Here is a 27,054-nt window from a genome sequence, read left to right as displayed (position 1 = left end):
TCAGGGTTTAGCTGATCGCCGTATTTGGGATCGGGAAGGAATTTTCCTCCAGGGCAGATTGGCAGAGGCTCTGGAGGTTTTTCACCTTCATCTGCAGCTTGGGGCACGGGTCACTTGCTGGAGGAGTCTCTGCACCTTGAAGTCTGTACACCATAATTTGAGGACTTCAGTAGCTCAGACATAGGTTAGGAGTTTATTACAGGAGTGGGTGGGTGAGATTCCGTGGCCTGCATTGTGCAGGAGGTTAGACTAGACGATTATAATGATCCCTTCTGACCTTAAAGTCTATGAGTCTATGACTCTAACATATATTCTGTCCCATGTGATCAATACTCGGACAGTAACCGTGGCAGTTCTTGGCGTGTGACCCCTGCCAGAAGCCATTTCACCTCAGGGCAGCTTGGCACTGGGCAGCCAGGACCCCTGAGAGAGCCTGGGTCATTGATGTGGATAGTCTCCTCCTCCCAGGTCCCTGTGTGGCAAGGCATCCCAGCATGCATCACTCTATGGTGCCATTCTATGCACATCTCCTGGGTGCGCTGTCCCTGTTGAGGCACCATGCGGTAGCTGCCTGGATTTTCCCAGCATGCACTGAGGCAGTATGTCTGGGGTGGATGCATGGTCATGCTGCAGCAGGGACATGATTCAGACACATTGGGGCCACCTTCTCAGAGGAGTCGGGCTCTGGCTGTTTGCATGAATGGGCCAGTGCCTGAGATGGCCCCTTTTAGCCACACTGAAAAGCTGCCAGGGGATGCGATCTTGGGAACCACAGCCCCTGCCTTCCCCTTGCTCCGCGGCTCTGCTTGGAGCAGTCCCAGGGAGCCCATTACCATCTCCCTCCTGCTAGAGCCCAGGAGCTCACAATCCCCCCAACAGTCACCAGCATGTGGGAGGGGAGTGGGTGGGAAAACTCCTTGGTGTGAGCACCACAGCTCTGCCCCAGGCAGCGACGACAACTTGTGCAGGGGACCAGGGAGTTGCCCCCACCCTGTGTCGAAGGCTTGGGGCACTGACCTGGGGAGCTGGCTCACACACCGCTCCCCACGCTCCACAGGCAGGATGCTGACGGAGCCCCCAGCTCTTGCGGTTTGTTCCACGGTGTGAGATACACGTGTTTCTGCTGGCACCTTGTTTTATTGTTTCACAGACAGGATCATTAGATCATCTAGTCTCACCACCTGGGCAGCACAGGGCAGGGGATTTCACCCAGACACCCGGTACTGACCCTAAAGACTTTCGTTTAACTAAAGCAGGTCAGGCCCCAGGAGCCAACTAGCAGAGAAGAGAAGAGACCGGGCTGCCATCAAGGCCCCTGCCATGACAGGGAGTTGATTAAGTAGGATCTGCCCAGATGAGCTAATGGATCTGAGGGTGCTGAGGGAATTGGCGGATTGATTGCAGAGACTGGCCATTATTTTAAGAAATCGGCGTTGGGGAGATCCAGATGATGGGAAAAGGCAAATATAGTGCCCATATTTAAAAAAGGGAAGAAAGAGAACCTGGGACTACAGACGATCAGCCTCACTTAGTCCCCGGAAAAATCATGGAGCGATCCTCAAGGATATCCATTTTGGCACTGAGGAGAGGAAGGTGATCAAGACATCAACATGGATTCACTCAAGGGCAAGTATGCCTGACCAACCTGATTGCCTTCTATGATGAGATAACTGGCTCTGTATATGGAAGCGTGGATTGATCTACTTGATTAGCAAGCTTTTGATATGGTCTCCACAGTCTTCTTGCCAAGCAAGTAAAAGAATATGGATTGGAGATAGACTATAAGGTGGATAGAAGCTGGCTAGATCGTCGGGCTCAACGGGTAGTGATCAACAGCTCGATGTCTAGTTGGCATGGTACAAGCAGAGTGCCAAGGGCAGTCCTGGGCTGGTTTGTTCAACATTTTTTAATGATCTGATGATGGGATGGTTGCACCCTCAGCAAGTTCACAGACACACTAAGCTGAGGCGGGAGAGATAGATACGTTGGGGGGAGGGTCCAGAGTGACCTAGATAAATTGGAGGACGGCCAAACAAATCTGATGAGTTCAACAAGGACAATGCAGAGCCCTCCGTTAGAAGGAAGAATCCCATGCACTGCTGACAGGGCCGGGAACCAACTGGCTACGAAGCAATTTTGCAGAAAAGGACCTGGATTCAGGGAATAAGAAATGATATAAGTCAGCAGTGTGCCCTTGTGCCTAAGAAGGCCAACCAGCATATTGGGGCGTAATATAGACATGCAGAAAATCGAGGGAAGGATTATTCCCCCATCAGATGTGGCCACACGTGGAGTACTTGCATCAGTTTTTGGTCCCCCACTACAGAAGGGATGCTGAAAACTGGAGAAAGTCTCAGTGGAAGGCAACAAAAATGAATAGCAGCTGGGGACATGCCTTATGAGTGAGAGGCTGAGGGAATGGGGTAGTCTGCAGAAGAGAAGAGGGAGGGAGGATCTTGATAGCACCATCAACGACTGAAGGGGGGTTCAAGAGGATGGAGGTGGCTGTTCTCCGCGGTGGCAGACAAGAACAAGGAGCAGGGTCTCAGTTGCAGGTGGGAGGTTCTAGGTGGAATCTCAGGAAACATTATTCACCGCAGGAGGGGGTGGTGAAGCACTGGATGTGGTTACCTGATGAGGTGAGGAATTCCATCCTTAAGTACAGAGAGTACATGTAGTTCTGACTTAAATAGCGCAGAGAGTCTTGTGGGCACCTTATGGACTGAACAGACATTTTGGAGCAGAGCTTTTCGGGTGAAACCACTTCGTGGGATGGCATGTAGTGGGAAATTTCCAGGGCGGATATATACAAGCAAGAAAGAAGCAGGCTAGAGATAACAAGGTAGTTCAATCAGGGAGGACCGAGGCCCTTCTAGGCAAGCTGAGATTAAAGAACCAAGAGAGGAGAAACTGGCTTCTGTTAGCTGGCAAGCCTTCACAGTCTTTGTTTAGATCCTGGAGCTATCGGCGTCAAATTTTTGCAGATGAATGAAGCTCAGTAGTTTCTCTTGAAGCTGGTCCTGATTTTTTTGCGTCAGGATGCACCTTAGTCTGCTATAGTGGGGCCAGGGAGTGAAGTGCATCTCTACAGTTTGTATATTGCCGTCTAATATCTGATTGGCCATTTATTACTTCGTAGAGACGGTCCAGTTTGGCCGATGTATCATAGCAGAGGGCATTGCGGCATGAATGGCGTAGATTACGTTGGGGACAGCAGGGTGAAATGAAACCAGTATGGTGCGACTGGTTAGGTCTTGATGGTGTCACTGGTGTAAATAGGTGGCAGAGTTGGCATTGAGGGTTGTTGCATGCGAATTGGTCCTGAGTTAGGTACTATGGTGCAAAAGTGTGCAGTTACTGGTGAGAATATGCTTCAGGTTGGCAGGGTTGTCTGTGGGCGAGGACTGGCCTCCACACAAGGCTCTGTGAAAGTGTGGAGGCATCATTCCAGGATGGTTGTAGATCCCTGATGAGCATCTTTGGAGGGTTTAGCTGGGGACCGTAGGAGCAGTTGAGTGTTTGGCTTTCTTTCTGGGTTTGTCTGCAAGGACGCTTTCTGGTACACGTCTGGCTCGTGATCTGTTTCCTTATTTCTCGTGGCGGGTATTGTAGTTTTGAAAGTGCTTGATTGAGATTGTTGTGTGGTCTCTGTCTGAGGGGTTAGGAGCAGATGGGTTGTACCTCAGTGCTGCGCTGTAGACAATGGACGTGTGTGTGCCGGATGGAACGATAGGGGGCATGAGTAAGGCACAGCGTCGGTAGTTTTCGTATAGGGTGTGTTTATACAGAAACCTACCGACGCTTAGGAGCAACACTTCACCTTCCTGGCCACACCAAGAGCAGATCTTTAAGGCGCATTCCTGCAGCAAAAAACGTCGGAACCAGACTTCAAGAGAAATAACTGGAGTCAAGTTCATTCTGGCAATTTACACATAGTTCAGATAAACAAAGCTGTGAATGGCTTGCCAACAAAATACCAGTTTCCCTCTCTTGTTGTCCACATCTCAGCTGCTAGAAGGGCCCTCATCTCCTTGATGCAACTAACTGTTATCTTAGCCTGCTCTGCTGCTATATATAACCTGCCCCTGGAAATTTCCACTACATGCATCCCACGAAGTGGATATTCACCCACGAAAGCTCATGCTCCAAAATGTCTGTTAGTCTATAAGGTGCCACAAGACTCTTTGCTGCTTCTCCATCCTTAGAGGTTTTTAAGGTCAGGCTTGACAAAGCCCTGGCTGGGATGATTTAATTGGTATTGGTCCTGCTTTGAGCAGAAGATTGGACTAGATACCTCCTGAGGTCTCTTCCAACCCTAATTTTCTATGATTCTATGATCCCAGTAGGTGATCCCTGCTCCCTGCTGCAGAGGAAGGCGAAAACCACCCAGGTTCCTGCCAATCTGACCTGGGGAGAAAATTCCTCCCCAACCCCAAAGCTGGCAATAGTATGACTCCAAGCATATGAGCAAGACAGGTGTCTGTGTCACTCCTGGACAACGGGGAGTGTTGGAGAGAACAGGAAAAGCAAGCGGGGCTGTTCACACAGACCTCATTCCCATCAGTTACTGACAATGGGTGAATGCAACCAGCCCAGCAAGGGAGGGAAGAAAAACAGTCAATGCTTGCACAGATATGCATAACCGGGCAGACATGCACTCCCGGGCACACACACACACACACACACACACACAGACATGCATAACCGGGCAGACATGCACACCCGGGCACACACACACACACACAGACATGCATAACCGGGCAGACATGCACACCCGGGCACACACACACACACACAGACATGCATAACCAGGCAGACATGCACACCCGGGCACACACACACACAGACATGCACACCCATCACATACACACACAGACATGCACACCTAGGCACAGACATGCACACCAGTCACATACACACACACACAGATGCATATCTGGGCGCACACACACACACAGACATGCACACCCATCACATACACACACACAGACATGCACACCCGGGCACAGACATGCACACCCATCACATACACACACAGACATGTACACCCGGGCACAGACATGCACACCAGTCACATACACACACAGACATGCACATCTGGGCACACACACGCACAGACATGCACACCTGGGCACATACACACACAGACATGCACACCCGCACACAGAGACACACAGACATGCACACCCATCACATACACACACAAACATGCACGTGCAGACTCACAGGCATGCATACTCTTACGCCACACATGCATGCACATCCATACTCATGCACACATATGTGCAGACTCATACAGATACATCGTGCATATGTAACCCAGGCTGGATGTGGTGCTCTGTCCCCCTCTAGTGGTACCTAGCCCAGCTAGCAATTGATGAGTCTGCTACAGCCTTGGCTAAGAGCCGGATGGTTTTTAGCTCATGCGGTAGAGACTCATGCATTTAGCTCCAGAGGTCCCAGGTTCGATCCTGCCCGGTGTCTGTGGGCATTACACATACACACACATACCCACAGATGTGCACATGAACCCTACTTAAGCCTTTGCAGAGCCGGGAAGGTCGGCGTGACCACTCCATTCAGCTAGCTTAGAGAAGAACTCAGGGGATTTCTCCTCTGCAAGGCCCAGCCCTTCATCAACACACAGAGGCCGGCACCCAGCCCGAGAAATGGGTCCAGGGCTGCTGTGACCCCACCGGGCCTGTTCAGGTGCTGACTCTGCTGGTCCCTCCCCTACACTGTGTCCCCCAAACCTCCTCTCCAGCTGAGCATGGGGGACAGATCTGGGCGGTGTAGAGGGTTGGAGATCCTGGTATCACTCATGGGCTTCTGTTCCACTGCCCATTGGATCTTCCAACCCTCTGGGGCTGAGCAGGCAGGAGTCAGCTGATGGGGCATGATAGGGGGCAGGAGATTGGGATGGGGTTGGGGGCTGCTGATAGGGCTTATGGGCAGAGGGGGCTGCTAATGGAGCATGATGGGGGCAGGGAGCTGGTGATGGGACATGGCTGGGAGCAGAAGGCTCGTGGGGGACGGGGAGGGGGAAGGTGGCAGGCTGCTGACCTTGAAGCGGCTGTTGAGGTTGTGTCTGGTGAGCAGCTCAAAGACAATGGTGCGCAGGGCATGGTCCTCTGTCACTCTGTTCAGCGCAAACACGTCAAAGCACCACAGGTCCAGGGTCTGCGGGGGGAAGGCAGAGCGGAAGTCACACCTCCGCCCCGTGCAGCAAGGCCGACGAGGAACAGGCAGCTTGGCTTAGAGCAGGGCTGTGGCTGGCAGGGGGCGCACAGCCTGAACTAGGCTTGGAGGAGCTGGCACAGGGCTAGGCTGAGTCCCATTCCAGGACCCTGTATCTCCCATGGGCAGCATGAGGTGTGAATGGGTTCAGGGGCAATGTGTATGAGCTAGAGAAGCAGGAAGAAGAGGGGCACCAACACCCCAGCTAAGGGTAGGATGGGGTTGTGCCTGTGGTTGTGGGGGCCCTGTCCATCAGCCTGGCACAGCCCTGCCCAGCCAACACAAGCAGGCCCCTGGTGGGCATGTCGCAGGAAGAGGTGATGGGGATTTTCAGGTGCTGGGAGGGGACAGCGCTAGTGTGACACGGCAGGGCAGGGCTGGGTGACCCCTCCCAAAGGATGGGCATAGTGATGCAGCCTGCCAGCGTGGGGCAGAGTCATGCTTGGGTCTGATGGCCACAGGGAAACGGGCAAGCAGCACAGAGGATGCCAGGTGACGCTGGCTGCAGCCTCTGCCCCCATGGGAGCCATTGTCCCTTGTGGGGTCAGGGGCATGGGAAGCAGCAGGCACCTCTCCTCCCCGCCATTACCTTCAGGCAGTTGATGACAGAGGTGGAGTAGTTAGGCCCCACAGCTGTGTACGTCCGGCGGAACATCCTGCAAGGAAAGGGAGCAGCGGGTGAGACTGTGGCCCTGCTCCCCATTTGCCAGAAGAGGCCAGTAAGGCAGGTAGCCAGCCCAGTGAGGCAGATCCCCTGCCATGTGAGGGGAGGGGGTGTGTGATCCTGCTCCACCCTTCCCCAGAGTCTCAGAGCACTCAGCAGATATTCAGCCTCATTCTTCACTCCCACACCCAGCGTGTGGAAGCATGCCTGGGCACAATATGGGAAACTGAGGCACAGAGAGGGGCGGTGACTAGACTATCTCCCTTCCCAAAGCCAGGAACAGAACCCAGGAATCTGGACTTCCTGCTCCCCTACTCTAACCACTAGATACCACTCCCATCCCATAGAGTCCTGGCTCCCAGTCCCCATGCTGAAACCACCAGATCCCAACCGCCTCCCAGATCCAGGAATAGAACCTAAGAGTCCAGGCTCCCAGCCCCCTCTACCAGAGAGGGAGCTTTCTCCCTACATGCCAATACAACACCTTGGAAATTCCCCATAGACAGCCCTTGCCATGTCCCCCCTGCCCCCAGCTCCGAACCTCTCGACGAAGATGCCAGCCTGAACAGCGTGGACGATGCTGCGGAACTTGGGCTTCTCCTCGGAGCGCCGGCCCTTAGCGCGGGTCTGCTGGGTGAAGGTGGAGGCCAGCCAGTCCCGCACCTCCGATGGCACTGCGTCCGACTTGATCTCCTGCAGCTCATCCTCTGTGTCCAGAATTTGCCTGAAACAGAACTTTCCAGTGAACCAGGAATAGACATGTACCCCTTCCCCCTCCAACACACTCCATCTCTAGAAACTCACCCCTCATATGCCCCTATCAGCACAGCATCCTGTCAGCATGGCATCTCATCTCCTGTATGTCCTCCTCCCATATACACCTGTCACTATGGCATCCCATCCCCTATAGGTCCTCCTCCCATATACCCCTGTCAGCATGGCATCTCATCCCCTATATGTCCTCCTCCCATATACCCCTCAGGATGGCATCCCATCCCCTGTATGTCCTCCTCCCATATACCCCTGTAAGCATGGCATCTCATCCCCTGTGTGTCCTCCCCCCATATACCCTTGTCAGCATGGCATGCCATCCCCTATATATCCTCCTCCCATATACCCGTCAGCATGGCATCCCATCCCCTATATGTTCTCCTCCCATATACCCCTGTCAGCATGGCATCCCATCCCCTATATGTCCTCCTCCCATATACCCATCAGCATGGCATCCCATTCCCTATATGTTCTCCTCCCATATACCCTTGTCAGCATGGCATCCCATCCCCTGTATGTCCTCCTCCCATATACCCATCAGCATGGCATCACATCCCCGGTGTGTCCTCCTCCCATATACCCCTGTCAGCATGGCATCCCATCCCCTGTGTGTCCTCCTCCCATATACCTGTCAGCATGGCATCCCATCCCCTGTATGTCCTCCTCCCATATACCCATGTCAGCATGGCATCCTATCCCCTGTGTATCCTCCTCCCATATACCCGTGAGCATGGCATCCCATCCCGTGTGTCCTCCTCCCATATACCTGTCAGCATGGCATCCCATCCCCTGTATGTCCTCCTCCCATATACCCATGTCAGCATGGCATCCCATCCCCTGTGTATCCTCCTCCCATATACCCGTGAGCATGGCATCCCATCCCGTGTGTCCTCCTCCCATATACCTGTCAGCATGGCATCCCATCCCCTGTATGTCCTCCTCCCATATACCCATGTCAGCATGGCATCCCATCCCCTGTGTATCCTCCTCCCATATACCCGTGAGCATGGCATCCCATCCCGTGTGTCCTCCTCCCATATACCTGTCAGCATGGCATCCCATCCCCTGTATGTCCTCCTCCCATATACCCATGTCAGCATGGCATCCCATCCCCTGTGTATCCTCCTCCCATATACCCGTGAGCATGGCATCCCATCCCGTGTGTCCTCCTCCCATATACCTGTCAGCATGGCATCCCATCCCCTGTATGTCCTCCTCCCATATACCCATGTCAGCATGGCATCCCATCCCCTGTGTGTCCTCCTCCCATATACCCGTGAGCATGGCATCCCATCCCGTGTGTCCTCCTCCCATATACCTGTCAGCATGGCATCCCATCCCCTGTATGTCCTCCTCCCATATACCCATGTCAGCATGGCATCCTATCCCCTGTGTATCCTCCTCCCATATACCCGTGAGCATGGCATCCCATCCCGTGTGTCCTCCTCCCATATACCTGTCAGCATGGCATCCCATCCCCTGTATGTCCTCCTCCCATATACCCCTGTCAGCATGGCATCTCATCCCCTGTGTGTCCTCCTCCCATATACCCCTGTCAGCATGGCATCTCATCCCCTGTATGTCCTCCTCCCATATACCCGTCAGCATGGCATCTCATTCCCTGTGTGTCCTTCTCCCATATACCCGTCAGCATGGCATCTCATCCCCTGTGTGTCCTCCTCCCATATACCCCTGTCAACATGGCATCTCATCCCCTGTATGTCCTCCTCCCATATACCCGTCAGCATGGCATCTCATCCCCTGTATGTCCTCCTCCCATATACCCGTCAGCATGGCATCTCATCCCCTGTATGTCCTCCTCCCATATACCCGTCAGCATGGCATCTCATCCCCTGTATGTCCTCCTCCCATATACCCGTCAGCATGGCATCTCATCCCCTGTATGTCCTCCTCCCATATACCCGTCAGCATGGCATCTCATCCCCTGTATGTCCTCCTCCCATATACCCGTCAGCATGGCATCTCATCCCCTGTGTGTCCTCCTCCTATATACCCCTGTCAGCATCGCATCTCATCCCCTGTGTGTCCTCCTCCCATATACCCCTGTCAGCATGGCATCTCATCCCGTGTGTCCTCCTCCCGTATACCCCTGTCAGCATGGCATCCCATCCCCTGTATGTCCTCCTCCCATATAACCGTCAGCATGGCATCTCATCCTCTGTGTGTCCTCCTCCCATATACCCGTCAGCATGGCATCCCATTCCCTATGTGATGCTGGCATATCTCGTGCCAGCACATGTCAAGGCCCCCATGACTCAACTGAACACTGACAACTATGTAGCTGGAACCAGTCTGGCTCACTTGTGTGTTGGATTATTACAATAGGTGTTAGAATTGTAAGAATGTTTAGACTTTATGAAATGCTTGTGAGTTGCTGCAGCATTAATCTCACTTACAGCCTCTGTATCCCATTTGGTCTGTAACTGTAAATCACCAGACAGGAGAGAAGCATTAAGGAGAATGTAAATACAAGTCTCTAACAGGAGGTGTTAGCTCCTGCCCAGCTAAGGAGGCTGTGATAAATGAAGGAGGGAGGGGGTTGCTCCCTTTCATGGACACCCAGCCAGCCAGTTAGCTATAAAGTCCCTCTTGGTGGCTGTTCTCTGCTCGCTTTACCTGTAAAGGGTTAACAGAGTCCCCCAGGTAAAGGAAAGGGAATGGGCATCTGACCAAAAGAGCCAATGGGCAGGCTAGAACTTTTTTAAATGGGGGGAAATCTTCCCATTTGTCTCTGGTATTGTTCTCTGGGAAGGAGGGGAACAGGGAACAGTTATGCTATGAGAAGCTTTAAGCTGGGTATGATCATAGCTCAGGGGTCGGCAACCTTTCAGTAGTGGTGTGCCGAGTGTTCATTTATTCACTCTAATTTAATGTTTTGCGTTTCAGTAATAAATGTTAACGTTTTTAGAAGGTCTCTTTCTATAAGTCTTTAATATATAACTAAACTATTGTATGTAAAGTAAATAAGGTTTTTAAAATGTTTAAGAAGCTTCATTTAAAATTAAATTAAAATGCAGAGCCCCCCGGACCGGTGGCTATGACCCGAGCAGTGTGAGTGCCACTGAAAATCAGCTTGTGTGCTGCCCTCGGCATATGTGCCATAGGTTGCCTACCCCTGTCATAGATCATCAGATCATACCTAGAACTACTTATTCGGAACCCCCAGATGTGTAAGTAGATCAGGATTGTTTAGAAAGACTTGTTTATTTCTTATGGCTAGTGGACTCCTCTGTGCTAACCTCAGATGCATTTGTTTGCTTGTAACATTTAAGCTGAACCCCCAAGAAAGCTATTTTGGGTGCTTAGTTCGAGATATATTTTCTTTCTTTTTGTATTTAATAAAATTTACCTTTTTTAAGAACAGGATTGGATATTTGTGTCCCTAAGAGGTTTGTGCTTGTGTTGTTTGATTAGCTGGTGACAACAGCTGAATTCCTTTGTTTTCTTTCTCAGCTCTTCCCCGGAGGTGGGGTGAAAGGGCTTGAGGGTACCCCACAGGGAAGAATTCCCAAGTGCACCTTTCTGGGTCCGAAGGGGTTTTTTGTACTTGGGTGGTGGCAGCATCTACCTATCCACTGTCAGAGAGGAGCTATAACCTTGGGAGTTTAATACAAGCCTGGAGTAGCCAGTATTAATTTTTAGAATCCTTGTGGGCCCCCACCTTCTGCACTTGAAGTGCCAGAGTGGAGGATCAGCCTTGACAAGAGGCCCATCAACACCAAACATCAGAGGACAAAAGGCTTTGCTGCTCGCTGTCCCCCACCATGAAGAGGAGTCATGAAAGTGAATTCCTTCCAACAGTGAGTGTACAACTCGATGTAGAAGGGGGAAAGAAATAAAAAGTGCTAACAAGGAGGAACTGTAACTTTTATACTGCTTGGACTCTGAGAGGCAAGGATTGCTAGGCAAAAGATGCTCAGCTTCTTAGTGTGGGTTAGCCCAAAAGGACATACGAGCTTGCATATTATAGAAGTGTCTATTACCTTTTGAAATTTAAGATCGGAACCCATTTGTGTATGTTTACTTGCTTTAACCTTGTAAATAATTCATTTCCTTTCCCAGTTTATAAATCTGTATATAGTTTATTATAGTATTGGCTACAAGTCTTGTCTTTTGTGTGAGATCTAAGGTGCTATTGACCTGGGGTAAGTGACTGGTTCTTTGGGACTGGGAGTAACCTGACTATTGCTTTGATCCTTGGTGTAAGGGACCATCTGTCACAGAGACAGGCTCACCTGCATGGCAAGACAGATCAGAGTACGCGGGGGACTGTCTGTGACTCTGTGGTTAGGCTGTTACATTGCTTGAGGAGTTCATACTTAATAACTGATTGGTGAGATCTAAGGACAGAACTCACAAAAAATTTGAGGGTTGTGTCCTGGTTCCTAACAATCTGTCCACGGGCTGGTACTCATGCTCTTGAGCCGCTGCAGGACAGCTTGACACCCTGTACACTTCCCCTCCATCTCCCAGGCAGCACAGCACCCTGTTCCCTATACACATCCCTATCAGAACAGCACCCTGTCCCCTATACACCCCCCTACACCCCTGTCAGCACAGCACCTCGTCCCCTATCTACTCTCCCTTCATATACCCCACCAGCACAGCATCTCATCCCCTATGCACTCCCACCCACCCCTGTCATCATGGCACCCAATCCACTATACATCCTCCCCAGGAGGGAGTGTCCCCCATGCACCCCCAAGTGTCCCCAGGGGGCACTATGGGGCAGGCACACCCCAGCCTACCTGGTCTCATCAATGTAGACGGCCTCTAGCAGTGAAGCTGTGTACTCCAGGTTCTTCTTCAGCTCCACGATGTTCACCTCGCCATTCTCCAGCTGCTTCACCATGTACCTCAGCCTGCAAAACAGGACAGACCTGGGTCGCCCCTTGCCTGTGCCAACACCCCCTGCCTGCCGCTCGGGGAACTGCTGCATGGATCCATCAGGGCTTGTTCACTGCCCTTCCCCCAGCACACACACGCACCCTGTCACGGCCCTGGCTCTCACTGACTCCTGCCAGCCCACACAGGGACAGCAAGAGCCCTGCTCGCCTGCTGAAGAGGAGGCCCTTGGAGCTAGTATCTGAGCCACACTGGCTACAACAGGAGCAACAGACTCCCAATTGCTGCACACACACCAGAATCAGCAGTGGGGCTAGACCCTGGAGCTTCAACTCCAGGGCCCAGCGAGCTGGGGAGTTGCTCTGCCAGGGTGGGCAATTAGCAGCCAGCTCCCACCCCGGAGGCCTGTTGTCCTGCTACTGCTGCTAGCATAGATGCGTGTCCAGATGCTGCACAGAGGTTCATTCCAGGACACAGATGCCTGGGCTTTGCCCTAGGGCTAAGCGTGGGTGCTGGGCTGAGAACCCACCAGCTTGTCTCACCTAGCTCTCCAGCACTGTCAGCTACTAGCACACTGCTTTCCCTGTGTTCAGCCATATAAACGTCAGGGAGTCTTGCTTATCGAGTGCAGTGACCCCTCACCCAAATGTACTGCAACGGAAGGTGCAAGAATCCCAAAGCAGGCAGATGTGGGGTAATCTGCCCCAATGGAGCTCTCATCCCAATTCTGACCAGTTACAGGTCAGTTAATGCCCTGAAACAGGAGGTTTATCTCCCTTCAAACACTGTTTGCATCAGCACAAAGCCTGGCAGTTTGGGAACCACGCACTCAATGGGATTCTGTCTTTCTGTGTGCCGCCCCTTTAAAATTTTCTGGCACTTGTTGCCACCTGCTGGAGAGCCAGCTGCCATTCTGTGCTCTGATCAGTGCAGACTGTTACAGAAATTGCAAGCACACGTGCACAAGTGTTCTGAGAGAGAGAGCAGGCGTCAGAGGACTTTACTTTTGTGTTTTGTTCTCTGATTTTGTTACTTTCCTTTGATCTAAAATGAAGGTGATTCCAATTGGAAATACAAATAGCTTCTGCCCAAATTTTAGGGGTGGTTTGAAGGGGAAACAAAGTTAACAGATTGGAAAATTCCCATGCAATGGATTTTGTTTGCAGTGGGAGCAGTCGGGATCTTTGCTTTGGCAAAGTGAGAGCTTTGCCCCGGCAGAGTCAAGAACCTAGAAATCCCTTGTCATTTGGGCTAGTGCAGCAGTTCTCAAACTGTGGATCAAGATCCCAAAGTGGGTCGTGAGTTCATTTTAATGGGGTCACCAGGGCTGGCGTTAGACTTGCTGGGGCCCAGGGCAGAAAACCAAAGCCTGAACCAGCAGCCTAAGCCGAGCAACTTAGCTTGGTGGAACTCCTTGCGGTGTGGGGTCATATAGTCATTTTTGTTGTCAGAAGGGGATCGCAGTGCAGTGAATTCTGAGAACTGCTGGGCTAGTGCACGGGAATAATGGAAGTGAAACTTAGAACGGGAGTTGGCTGTCTAAACACTTTTAAAAATCTACGCCAAAGTGAATCAGAGCAATGTTGCAGAATGGCCAAGCCTCCAGCATTCATAAGTCAGCTCTCAAAAATCACAAGACTGGCTTTACAAGTCTGAGATTTCACAAAAATGAAATTTCGAGACTTTTTTTGTCTGCTGGTTGAGGACATTTAGATCACTCTCAGGTCACAGTTTAAAGATTTTCTCAATCATGAGGGAGAGAAAATTTTTTTAAAAATAAAAGCTGATATTCTCACATGATCACTTGACTCCAGCAGCTGGAACTTTAGGAAGAACAATGAATACCATGAGACTCAAGATAAAATCACTAGCATTGGCAGTACCAATTTTGTTTCACTTTCCCAGCTGAGTGAAGTGCAAAATGAAGCAAAGTTAATCAGCAGCGAAGTAAATTAGACTCATCAAATTCATCCTGTTTAATTATCTCAGGTTGAAATTGTTTTAAATAGGATTCCCATCCAGCTAATTACACTCACAAACATCAGATTCAGACTTCGAGGTCACCTGGGTTATAACATCTGTCTTAAATTGCCATGGATTTGGGGTGATTCCCTTTTTCAGAGCCTGACTTGAAACACCTGGGGCCTGGTTTACACATGAAACTAGGAACCCCCAGTTCCCCTTGGCTTCGGCTGGAGATTTGAGGGTTGAGCAGAGCATCCCTACAAATCAGACCCCGAGGTGGGGCCTTCCAAACCAGCAGCCCCTTTTTAACTGTTTGGCATTCACTGTGAAATGCCTCACAGGGTAGGGTGGCCCCAGTTGATTACTGCCTACACCCCGTGCAGTAATTGACACCAGAGCGAAAGACGTTCTGAGATGGTGCATTTCACACCCCGGATGTGCCAGTTCAAATGACATGCAGATGTTATACTCTGGGCCCCATATGGTCTTGGGTTTTGTGCAGTTCTTTTATTTCCTACTCAGTCTCTCTGGTGATAGTGTTACTCTGCACCTTGATCCAATAGTCTGATCAAGGTATTTCCTTGATGGGCAACCTGAGAGCTAGGAAAAATAGGGACAGATCTTTATCTTTGCAGTGGCTCTTTAAACCACAGTGATCCTTTGATGGATGGCAGTGAAGCTGTCTCTGTCTCTCTCACACACGCACACACTCCCCTACCTCCCTAAATTACTCTCTCAGATTAGGAGTTGTCACTCACTTGGAGTTTCTTTAAATCAAAGCCTCTTTCTTGTGCTAATTGAGTTTCCCAAAGAACGGGGCTGCCTCTCTGGTTTGTATTTCACAGACAGGAAGGGACTGGTTTGAGCGCTTATCTAAGGAAGCTATCCATGCCCTGACTACCAAGGGAACTGGAATTACACACTGAAAGAATTCCCAGCTCTGTACTCAAAGGCCAGTGGATCTGCGCTCCCAGCTAGGTATCTACCCTGCTGGGACTGGAGGGGGGAGGGGTGTAGACTCCTTGCCAGCTGCTCTATAAATTGTTGACTGTTCAGTTCACTGTTCTAGCTGGAGCCACAGGGCTAAGGCTCTCGCTGCAGCAGGCCCGCAGGCAGATCTGTCCCAATGGGGCTGGGGTTTTCTCCTTTGCTGTTACATTTACGAGAGTGATGCAGTGAGGCATCGAGGCAGGCCCAGCAAGCATGTTGCTGAGAACTTGCATCTTGGATTGGGCTAGAGCAGGAGTCGGGAACCTTTCAGAAGTGCTGTGCCGAGTCTTCATTTATTCACTCTAATTTAAGATTTCACGTGCCAGAAATACATTTTAATGTTTTTAGAAGGTCTCTTTCATAAGTCTATAATATATAACTAAACTATTGTTGTATGTAAAGTAAATAAGGTTTTAAAAATGTTTAAAGCTTCATTTAAAATTAAATTAAAATGCAAAGGCCCCGACTGGTGGCAGGACCGAAGCAGTGTGAGTATCACTGAAAATCAGCTTGCATGCCGCCTTGGCACGTGTGCCATAGGGTCCCTACCCCTGGGCTAGAGGGAACCATAGGTTCTGTCTGCAGCCAAAAGTCTCAGTACGTGCAAGCCTGGACGACTCTGCTCCTGCCATCAGAGCATCAGGCTCCACTGCAGGCAGGATTTGTGCTTCTCTAACCCACACTCAGGATGGCGCTTCCCCCCAGTATGGCTGGGCCACATAGAAGCTGGGGAGCCAGCTGAAGCCTTGGTTAACGGAGCGAGCCCAGGCAGTTAGTGCTGTGCTTTTAGAGGTGCCAGTTCCATGTCTGCTGCTCACAACCCCTCTTCACATTCAGGCAACGATGGCACCTGGAGCCGTGGGAACAAGTGGCTCTTGGAGGACAGGGCACACAGCCAGGGCCCATGAGAACAGGCTGCAGCCGGCAGGTCAGCGCAGCTCAGCGGCAGCAGCACAGACTATCTTGGAGCTCAGTGACGCCAGAGCTAACCCGCTCTCCAAGACCCCCAGCATCCCAGGTAGGGCTGCTACCTGCCTGTTTTCACACTGCCATGCTGGCTACCAGTGACAAGATTTAATGTGCTGTGCAGCTACTGCTGGAGCAGGGCTAGCATCTGCTGGGTCCTGCCCTGAGGGCCAGGCCCTCAACCTGCCAAAACCTCTGCAGCTCCTTTTGGAGTTGGCGTCCAGGACACAGGATGGACCGAGGCTCACCAGCAGGGAGGAGTGACGAGTGGGGACTGGGGTTGTGGAGGCAGCAGCTCCTGAGAGAGGACGGTAGGGGGCTCCTAGGAGCCAGTGGGTGCAGGGGCTCTTGGGGGAAAATTAGCTATAGTCGGCACTAGGATCCTTTTTGGTAGTGTGGGGGTGGCCTGTGGCCTCTTGGAAGTGGCAGTCCTAGTCCCAGGGTCTCTGCTGGGGTTTTCCCCATGGCCTGATTTCCAGCCCTAGGGACTGAACCCACAGAACACGGGCAGGATGGCTGATCCAACCTGACCCCGACAGATCCAAGATTGGGGGCAGCTCTGCCTCTGGGGCCCCATTTGAATCTTAGCTCATCTGTTGAGACAGCCAGCAGTAGGCATGGCTTCGTGATGGGGACAAAAACTCACCAGCTCATTTCACCGGTCAGTCCCAAACTGGGCTGGATTTGTGTGAATGGTGCCTGGCCCATGAGCTGCCCCTGAGAATACTGGCCCCCTTTGTGACCAGGCACCTGGTGAATCGCACACAGACACCATGCCGCAGAAAGCTGTGAACCAACACACACCCCCGCAGCACGCTGGCCGCTAATGGGATCCCAGAGCTGAGTCCACCTGGAGTCATTCAGAGGCAACATAATAATCCTGATAGAGGGAAATGAGACCTGGCTCCCATTCAAATACAAGGCTGGAATCTGACTGAGGAGCCCTCTTAATGCCATTTATATGATGAACAGTCTCTTATGGCTTATCAGTTGCTGGCAATTGGATTAACGCCTCCGTATTCAATCAGAAATCCACTGTGCCCTGACAAGGTGCACACATGCACGTGTGCACGCATACTGTACACAAGAGGCACACATGCATGCACACACACACTCACACACAATTATTTTGCTCTCCAGTCACGTGGGGTCAGTTTGAAAGCAGTCATGCAGAAGAATGTGAGGCGCGGGGAGGACAGCAGCACCACTTGCACTGGCCTCTGGGGCAGGGAGTGCCCAGACTCTGCTGGTGAAGGAGGAACCTTGAAAGCAGCAGAGTCACCACGCTAGTCCCACACCCTGCAGCACCCATCACTGCTCCTTGGGAAATGACACACTGGTGCTAGAATCCCGCTCGCCCCAAGGAAGCCCCAACGGGCACTTTCAGACTGACAATAAGGCATCTATTCCACTCTCCTCTGCTGTTTCCCAGGTCTCTCCCTGCTCTGCTATCTACAGAGCCCCAGCCAGCACCTGCCCCCTCTCCTCTGGAACTGCATGAGGGCTGGGAGCTTCAGGCTGGGAATGGACGGCATGGATTCTCCAGAACAGACTGGGAGCTTTCGCTGCACCTGGGCATTCACGCGTCCAGCAAATGATACAGGGGATTGTCTGTACTCAGCCCCAGCCAATCCTAGCAGCACTGTGGCCCTGCAGGCTTCCATGACAGCCAACAGAAATGCCTGACTTCATAGCAAAGGCAGAGCAGAGCTTGGAGAGTGCTATCTAGTGGTCAGAGCACAGGGCTGTATAGGTGTCCGAACAGCCAGGTACCACAGTGATGGGTGAGACAGATGTTTCTTAGGGAGCAGGATATCTGCCACCTAACAGCCTCTTGCAAGTTGAGGGCAGCTAGAAGTCAGTCTGCTTCTCCAGCCTGGCTGTTTTGTACCTCACTGGGGCCATGTCGCCTATTACAATAGCAATCACAATAATTAACGGAATACTTATTTACATTCCATTACATGTCACAGGCATGGCGTTCTCGTTAGGCTCTAAATGAGGCAGAAGCTCTGGCTGAAAGCAATGGAGAATTCCCCTGCCCCGCCCAACTGGAACCATTGGAGCTGCTGGGTGCTGTGCACTTTTGAAAATCTGGCCCATAGTGTCTTTCACCCAGAATCCACCGGGCACTTTGCACACTCATTGCAAATTCTAGACACAGAAAATACTTCACCCAGCACTAAACTACAACTACTTCTGGGGTGGATCATCAGCTGTTTAACAGCACACTGCAATGCTGCATGACAGCCGAGAGGAAGAAATGACAATGGCTCTTCATGACTTCGGCAGGGCTGGCCTCGTGATTTGCAAGGCTCCAGGCTGCTGGCAAGTATGTGTGAGCACATGTCGATGGCTGTGTGCGCACGCAGGGAGGGGTGTCTGATCTCAAGCAGCAAAGACAGATTTTTTAAAGGTATTAGTTGCAGTGAGGGGAATGGGGGGTGTGGGGGATGGGATGGGAGGCATGCAGTTAAGGGGATGGGGTGTGGGGGGTTGGGATGGGGAGGGATGCAATGATGGAGGTGCAGGGGGGTTGGGATGGGGAGGGATGCAGTGAAGGGGATGGGGTGTGGGGGGATTGGGACGGGGAGGGACACTGTGAGGGGGATGAGGTGCAGCCCATTCTCAGCACTCAGAGACAGGGTTACACATACCTCCAACTCCTGGGTGCGAGTGATGGGACAACAGACTGTGGTTCGCCGCAGAGCACACACTGCAGCTCGACCACGCGAGGAGAAGAGGCCAGGCAATAGCGGGGAAGGCACGCGCCATGCGACCCCTCAACAGCCACCAGCTGAGCACTCGAGTGGCGCTAGCTCCTCCCCTGCCCTGACCCAGCCAATAGGAGCTGCACCTGAGGGCGGGGGCTGGGGCAGCATGTGGTCGCGGACACACACACACACACACACACACACACACACACACCCGGCAGCCTCTAAGGCAGGGGTCAGCAACCTTTCAGAAGTGCTGTGCTGAGTCTTCGTTTATTCACTTTAATTTAAGGTTTCACATGCCAGTAATACATTTTAGCGTTTTTAGAAGGTCTCTTTCTGTAAGTCTATAATATATAACTAAACTATTGTTGTATGTAAAGTAAATAAGGTTTTTAAAATGTTTAAGAAGCTTCATCATTTAAAATTAAATAAAATGCAGAGCCCCCTAACTGCGGCCACGGACCACAGGTCAGCGTGAGTTGCCACTGAAACTCCAGACGGTAAGCTCGTGTGCCAGCCTTTCCATGCACGCATAGCCCTATAGGTTGCCAATCCATGCTCTATAAAGCTGGAACTGGACATGTCCGTCTGCTTCTCGACCTGCGAAGCCGCCCACGTGGGCTGATGGCCTGGGATGGCCTCACAGAGGAGCCTGCAGACCCACTGCGCGCCGTCGTAACCAGAGATTCAAACAGCCTGGATCAGATCGGTTGCTAACATAGAAGACCTCTAGGATCCCCTCTGGCCAGGTGTCTCCAGTGCAAAACCGAACACTGTCACCCTAACTCTGTGTCAGCCGTTTGATGTGATGGCCATTCCACATACTGTGACCAGCTAATATGTGTAGGCAAATTCACAGGTGGAATTGCATACCTGGATGTGATGGGTGTTCACAGACCACACCACCCTAAAGGGGTAATGCAGGTGCCCGGGGGGAGGGGGGGGGAAGTGGAGCAATTGCCCAGGCCCCACAGGGCCCCCGTGAGCCCTGGCAGTGGCAGTCTGGGTCCTTCGCAGCATTTCGGCGAAGGGGCCCTTCAGTCTCACTCTGGGTCTTCGGCGGTATTTTGGCAGCTGGGGGACCTTCAGTGCTGCCGAAGACACGGAACAACTGAAGGGCCCCCCGCCACTGAAATGACGCCAAAGACCCAGGCCGCTGCCAGGTGAGTACAAGTGCCACAGCTCCCCCGCTTTGCCCCAGACCCCCTGAATCCTCTGGGCGGCTCTGGTAAAATGGCTCAAAATGGGCTGCTTGACAGGATGTGCTACACCTGAGTGAGGTGCGGGCTGGCTATACAGACCTAACTGGACCTGAGGCCCAGCTAAGCGTGTACAAAGCCAGGGAGAGGGGGTCTGCACAGACTCTTCGCATGGAGAGAAAGGAGCAGGAAGAAGCCTGGGGAAACAGCGGAAAGGGTGAGACCGCAGGGGCCAGAGCTGCCTAATGTAGGATCCCTAGCTGGAACCCACTGTAGAGGGCAGGCCTGGGTTTCCGTCCTGGCCACTGGGGGCTGGAACGGACAGGATGGTGGACTTTGAAGGCTGTCTGCTGTCACTTGTTTTGAGAGACTTTGACACCCCGGAAAGGGGGAAACTCTAGTGGTCTTCCAGAGGGCCAAAGCACACAGAGGAAGTGCTGCTGCCGCAGATTGAGAGATTGGGACAAGGGGCGGAGAAGCCACAAGACACTGCGTCAAACCAGTGATGAGCTAATCCCTGGATGAGCCACAAGGAAGCGCCTCAACTGTGAGTGAAGCAACCCCGTGACACCTGGGCAGAGGCCTGAACATCACTTGAGTCCTCTGGGTTACATGCCACGGCCTGGAGCTAGGGCTGGATTTAGGGACAAGAGACCCAGGTGACTGCCTGGCATGCTGGGCTTGGGGAGCGCTGGGCTTGGGAGGCTGTTTTTGTTGTTAGTGACAAAAGGGAAAATAGAATGTCTGAGGTAAAATGTTTCAGGTATTTCCTATGTGGATTCCTTTTCCACTAACTTCCTAGAATTTTCCCGACCTTTGTAGAATCTCGTAGAACCTTCCAGACTTTGAGAACGACATTTTCCTTGTTTTTATATGCTTATATATGGCATGAATAAACAGATTTAGAGCTCCTAGTGTGCAAATTTATCATCTTATATGACACGTATCAATCATGCATACGAATTGTGCATCAAAGTCATGAAATGAGCTACAAATGCAATAAGAAATAAGGTATTCAAAACTTTACCAAATTGGTGGAGGGAAAGGGGTGGAAGCCGCTCCTTGTTTGTCTAGGGCTGGCCCTGCCTGGAGCTGCCACCCACAGGGGGCTGGGGTCGGTGTGACATTGCATTCCATATGATTTTATGAAAATACGCTAATGAGTGTAAATATAATGTAACTGGACTATGCTTCATGCAAAAGGTCTCTTGAAAGGTATCATTAAAAAGCTTATAATCTACTGAGTGTGGTCATCCTATTTGTATGAATGTATCATTCTTGTATCTCAAACGAGGAATATAAAATATAAATCTGAGCTCCTATTGTAGTTATGCAAAGTGTGGGCCATTAATGTAAGTTTAGAATCTTGATGGCTCCCATCAACTAGGACAATTGACATGCTAGATTGGCTACTGTTTACTTACAAGCCTTCCTGTGAGTCAGGCCAGGAGAATGAAGACTTGGGGTCCCAGCAGACATGTGACCAGGTCACCTTCGGTACTGGAATCCGTCTTAAACCTGGTGCTTTCTCATTTAGTGAGGAGGAGTGGGACCCAGAGAGACGAAAGATTCCCGCCTTGTGCAAAGCTATGTAAGGGGATGAAAACAGAACAAAGGGGCCGCAGTCATAAAAAATCCCCTAGAACTACCTGAGTTGGAACAAGGATTTGTACCAGGGGAAAGGATTGCGCCCAGACTAGAAAGAGTCTAGTCTCTGAAAGAAACTTACTGGAACATTCTTGGAGGGGTAAGATTTTATCTGCATTCAGTTTCCTACTGTATCAGGCTTACACTTGCATGTTTTTTTTTATTTTTTGTTGCTGGTAACTTCTTTGTTCTGTCTGTTGTTACTTGGAACCACTTAAACCCTAATTTTTATACTTATATAAATCACTTTTTGTCTTATTATTGAACCCAGAGTTATTGACTAATACTTGGGGGAGCAAACAGTTGTGCATATATCTCTATCATAGAATCATAGATTATCAGGGTTGAAGGGACCTCAGGAGGTATCTAGTCCAACCCCCTCTGCTCAAAAGCAGGGACTATTCCCAACTAATCATCCACCAGCCTGGGCTTTGTCAGCCTGACCTTAAAAACCTCTAAGGAAGGAGATTCCACCACTTCCCAGGTAACCCATTCCAGTGCTTCACCACCCTCCTAGTGAAATAGTGTTTCCTAATATCCAACCTAGACCTCCCCCACTGCAACTTGCGACCGCATTACTCCTTGTTCTGTCATCTCTGACCCACTGGGAACTGTCTAGATCCCATCCTCTTTGGAACCCCCTTTCAGGTAGTTGAAAGCAGCTATCAAATCCCCCCTTTCATTCTTCTGGCTTCTGCAGACAAACAATCTCCCAGTTCCCTCAGCCTCTCCTCATAAGTCATGTGCTCCCAGCCCCTATCATTTTGTTACCCTCCACTCAACTCTTCCAATTTTTTCCACATCCTTCTTGTAGTGTGGGGCCCAAAGCTGGACACAGGACTCCAGATGAGGTTCAGCAATGTTGAATAGAGGGGACCAATCATGTCCCTCAATCAGCTGGCAATGCCCTACTATACAGCTCAAAATGCTATTAGCCTTCTTGCAACAAAGGCACATTTGTGACTCATATCCAGCTTCTCCTCCACTGTAACTCCTAAGTCCTTTTCTGCAGAAACTGTTGGCCTAGCCATTCGGTTCCCAGTCGGCTAGCAGTGCATGGGATTCTTCCATCCTAAGTGCAGACTTGCACTTGTCCTTGTTGAACCTCATCAGTTTTCTTTTTGGCCCAATTCTCTAATTTGTCTAGATCCCTCTTGTATCCTATCCCTACCCTCCAGCAGCATATCAACCACTCCTTCTAGTTTAGTGTCATCTGCAAACTTGTTGAGAGTGCAGTCCATGCCAATCCTCTCAGATCACTAATGAAGATATTGAACAAACCAGCCCCAGGACCAACCCTTGGGGCACTCCGCTTGATACCGGCTGCCAACCTAGACATGAGCCATTGATCACTACCCGTAGAGCCCGACGATCTAGCCAGCTTTCTATCCACCTTAGCAGTCCATTCATCCAGCCCATACTTCTTTAACTTGCTGTGGGAGACTGTCTCAAAAGCTTGCTTAAAGTCAAGGAATAACACATCCACTGCTTTCCCCTCATCCACAGACTCAGTTATCTCATCACAGAAGGGCAGTTAGGTTAGTCAGGCATGACTGCCCTTGGTGAATCCATGCTGACTGTTTTTGATCACTTTCCTCTCCTCTAAGCGCTTCAGAATATGATTCCTTGAGGATCCTATAAGTGTTATAGAGGGCGGACAATTTACGAGTTTAAACAGATTGATTTGGGGTTTGGATCCCATTGGGTGCTTGAGTGTCTGAGAGCTAGAGACAGGAGCACTTCTTAAGCTGTTTTCAGTTAAGTCTGCAGTTTTTTGGGGGGATGTGCGTTCAGACCTGAGTCTCTGTTTGCAGCAGGCTAGCATGTCTGGCTCAAAAAGACAGGGTCCTGAAGTCCCAAGCTGGCAGGGAAAACGGACTCAGAGGTAGTCTCAGCACATCAGGTGGCAGTCCCAACGGGGTTTCTGTGACTCAACCCACAATGAACAGAATCATGAGGATCCGGGTCTGCCCACAGAGAATTCACAAATGGGAGAAGTGTCCAGGTCTCAGTAACCTCCCCAGTGCTGCAGACTCTCAGCAGCCAGCAAGGCCTCTCCGGGAACAGAAGGCAGCCCTGCACAGCTTAACCAGGGTGATTGGAATTAAACAAGCTCATAAAACAATTACAGGAGCAAAGAGAAGGGCTGTTTAGTGCCAAGCAATGTTACTGCTTCCCTGCCAGCCTGCAGGCCCAGAGCAGGAAATTCTGCTGCCATCCAGACAGCATCCCAGGCTGCTTAGTGGGGAGAAATGTCCATCGATCAGAGATGTAAATGGAGTTAGAGATCCTCGCTACCTTGATGGTCTTGACTTAGAAACTGTGGCCACAGGCATCACTGAAATGCCTCACAGAGAGCGTGAGATTGCTATGGTGCATCTCACTCACCCCTGGAACATGGGAACTACCATATGGGATCAGACTCCAGAGCCCCGCTGGGTTACTCCAATGTCCTGATTCCAACAGGCCCTGCACCAGATGCTGCAGAGAAAGGTGTGAGGACCTCGCAGTGGAATATGGTGGATAATCTGCCCCCCATTAAGGTTTCATCCTGGTCTCTAATAGCTAGCGATCAGCTGAAGCCCTAAAGCAAGCGGTTTAATTGCCCTTCCAGAATGCTTGTCATCATTAATGATGATAACCTGGGATAGTTTTGTTATTCTAGAAATGTCCAATCCCTGTTTGAATCTTGCTAAGTTCTTGGCCTCATGATGTCCTGTGGCAGGGAGTTCCACAAGCTAGTCACATATGTGAAATGTGCACCATCTGCATTGTCTTTCCAACCCCTCCTCCAAACCCCCCTCTGCCATGATGCCTGCAAAAACCTTGACGACGGCTACACAGCTGGTATGCTGCGACCACAGACTGTCATGCTCACCAGGATCCTCTCATTGTTCCCTCATGCTCCCTGTCTGCCTCTCTGTATCCACCTGTTGTGTCTTGTCTTAGACTGTAAACTCTTAGAGCAGTGGTCCCCAACCTCTTCCATCTGGCGGGCGTCGGATGACGAGCCACCGAGGACCATGACCGGTGGACGAGCATCCACCGAAATGCCACCAAGAAGCAGCGTCATCCAGAGGCATTTCGGCAGCGACGCCTCTGGATGACGCTGCTTCTCAGCAGCATTTCGGCGGATGCTTGTCTGCCAGACAGTACACAGGTGTGCATAGATGCCCCAGCAGGCACCATGGCACCTGCGTGTTGGGGACCATTATCTTAGAGGTAGAGGCCATGTCTGTCAGGTGAGGCTGGGCTCCTAGGCACTACCACCATACAGATAACAAATAAGAACAATATCACAGCTGATGGCTAGATTGATCTCACCCGCAAGTTCTGTTCTGAGTGGTCTCGGGTACAGCTTGTGTCTCAGGTACTTGTGTCCAGCACCGGAACACCCACAGAGTCAGCACCTATGCTTGATGGGTCTACTGCTGTAGGAGAATTCAGCCCTACCTAAGATTCCTCAGTGGTGGAAGCTGCAGGGTTAGACAGGGCTCAGAGCACTGGGCCACTGTGCTCAGAATACCTCTGCCCCATTGAAGAGCCTGGGGGCTAGGTGTGTGCATGGAAGGGAGATGTGTCTGAGCCAACAGGGGTTGGGATGCAGAGGGGTGAGGGATCCTGTGGGATTCTGAGCCGGGAGTGGGGGAGAGGGGGGAGAGACAGGGAAGAGTGGAGTCAATTGGAGAATGAAGGTGGATGTGGGAGAGCTGGGAGGGATGATGGTGTAAGAGCTGGATTGGAGAGGGAAGGTTGGGACTAGGAATGAGCAGTGAAGGGTGACAGCAGGGATCCATGTTTGCGGTACAAGCAAGTGTCCCAGTTTTCCTTTCTGAAGGGGGTGGGGGAGCCCTCCTCTGCCCAGCTCCAACCAGCCTCCTGTGTCCGAGCAAAACACTTCCCTTGACACACACAAACACACACACATGTGGCACCCTAGTTTTACAATATGAAAATGGGATCAACTTAAAGGAGAGGTAGCAGGGGGAGAGGGATAGCTCACTGGCTTGAGCATTGGCCTGCTAAACCGAGATTGTGAGTTCAGTCCTTGAGGGGGCCATTTAGGGATCTGGGGCAAAAATCTGTCTGGGGATTAGTCCTGCTTTGAGCAGGAGGTTGGACTAGATGACCTCCTGAGGTCCTTTCTAACCTGATATTCTATGATCTGGCCACCTGCAGCCCCACCAGGCATCATGGTTACATTCACTGGTGCAATGCTGAATGTGGTTTGTCCTGGTCTGAGCTGGCAGCGTGAGTCATGCAGTGCAATTGCTGAGATGTAGCCCAACATTGCTGTGCACACCCGGCTAAGGCACAGCTGAGCAGAAACTGGAGCAGGAATGCCATGCTCAGAACTCCATAGTTCACTCTGCCTAGGCCTGCAGGGAGACACCCCTGAGACACACAGCTTGGCTGCTGTTGATAGATTCACAGGCCAGAAGGAACCATTATGACCCCTAGTCTGACCTCCTGTATAGCACAGGCCAGAGAATAACCCCAAAATTATCCCCGGGGCCCAGCTGGATTTAAAAATGGCCAGTGATGGAGACTTCTCCACAGCCTTAGGTAAGCGTCAACTTCTATCCATAGGAATTGTGTTAAACCTTTCTCTGCTAGATTAAAAGCCCATTATTACATATTGTTCCCCATGTAGGTACTTATAGACTGTAATCACGTCACCCCTTAACCTTCTCTTCCTTAAACTAAATAGATTGAGCTCCTTGAGAGACAAGGTGTGGGAGGTAATATCTTATTGCACCAACTTCTGTTGGTGAGAGAGAAGCTTTCGAGCTGTACAGAGCTCTTCTTCAGGGCTGGGAAATGTGCCCAGAGTGTCACAGCTAAATACAAGATGGAACAGATTGTTTAGCACAAGTAGTTAACACATATTTCAAGAGATCATTCCAGGCGAAGTGGCCTGTTAACACCTCTCCAGTCATATGGGGTGGGGGTATTAGTGGGTTATAGATTGCTGTAATATAATCCAGTGTCTCTCATCAGTCCAGGATTTTCAGTGTCTAGCGAAGTTCTG

General features: G+C 51.1%; 1 protein-coding gene across 3 annotated transcripts in view; it reads right to left on the bottom strand.

Annotated features, from left to right (window-relative positions):
* PDE1B (phosphodiesterase 1B) overlaps positions 1–27,054 on the bottom strand; it is a 142,137-nt gene that overhangs the window by 17,494 nt on the left and 97,589 nt on the right. For all 3 annotated transcript variants that reach the window (XM_032781190.2, XM_032781189.2, XM_032781192.2), the window contains 4 exons: positions 12,442–12,555; positions 7,443–7,625; positions 6,827–6,893; positions 6,064–6,180 (listed from right to left, as the gene is read on the bottom strand). In XM_032781190.2, coding sequence (XP_032637081.1) covers positions 6,064–6,180; positions 6,827–6,893; positions 7,443–7,625; positions 12,442–12,555 — 481 coding nt within the window. The remainder of the gene's footprint in view (positions 1–6,063; positions 6,181–6,826; positions 6,894–7,442; positions 7,626–12,441; positions 12,556–27,054) is intronic.

Source organism: Chelonoidis abingdonii, chromosome 26 (assembly GCF_003597395.2).
Source record: "Chelonoidis abingdonii isolate Lonesome George chromosome 26, CheloAbing_2.0, whole genome shotgun sequence".
Taxonomy (NCBI): domain Eukaryota; kingdom Metazoa; phylum Chordata; order Testudines; family Testudinidae; genus Chelonoidis; species Chelonoidis abingdonii.
The sequence above is the reverse complement of the archived record's forward strand: the minus strand, read 5'-3'. Positions and strand labels throughout refer to the sequence as shown.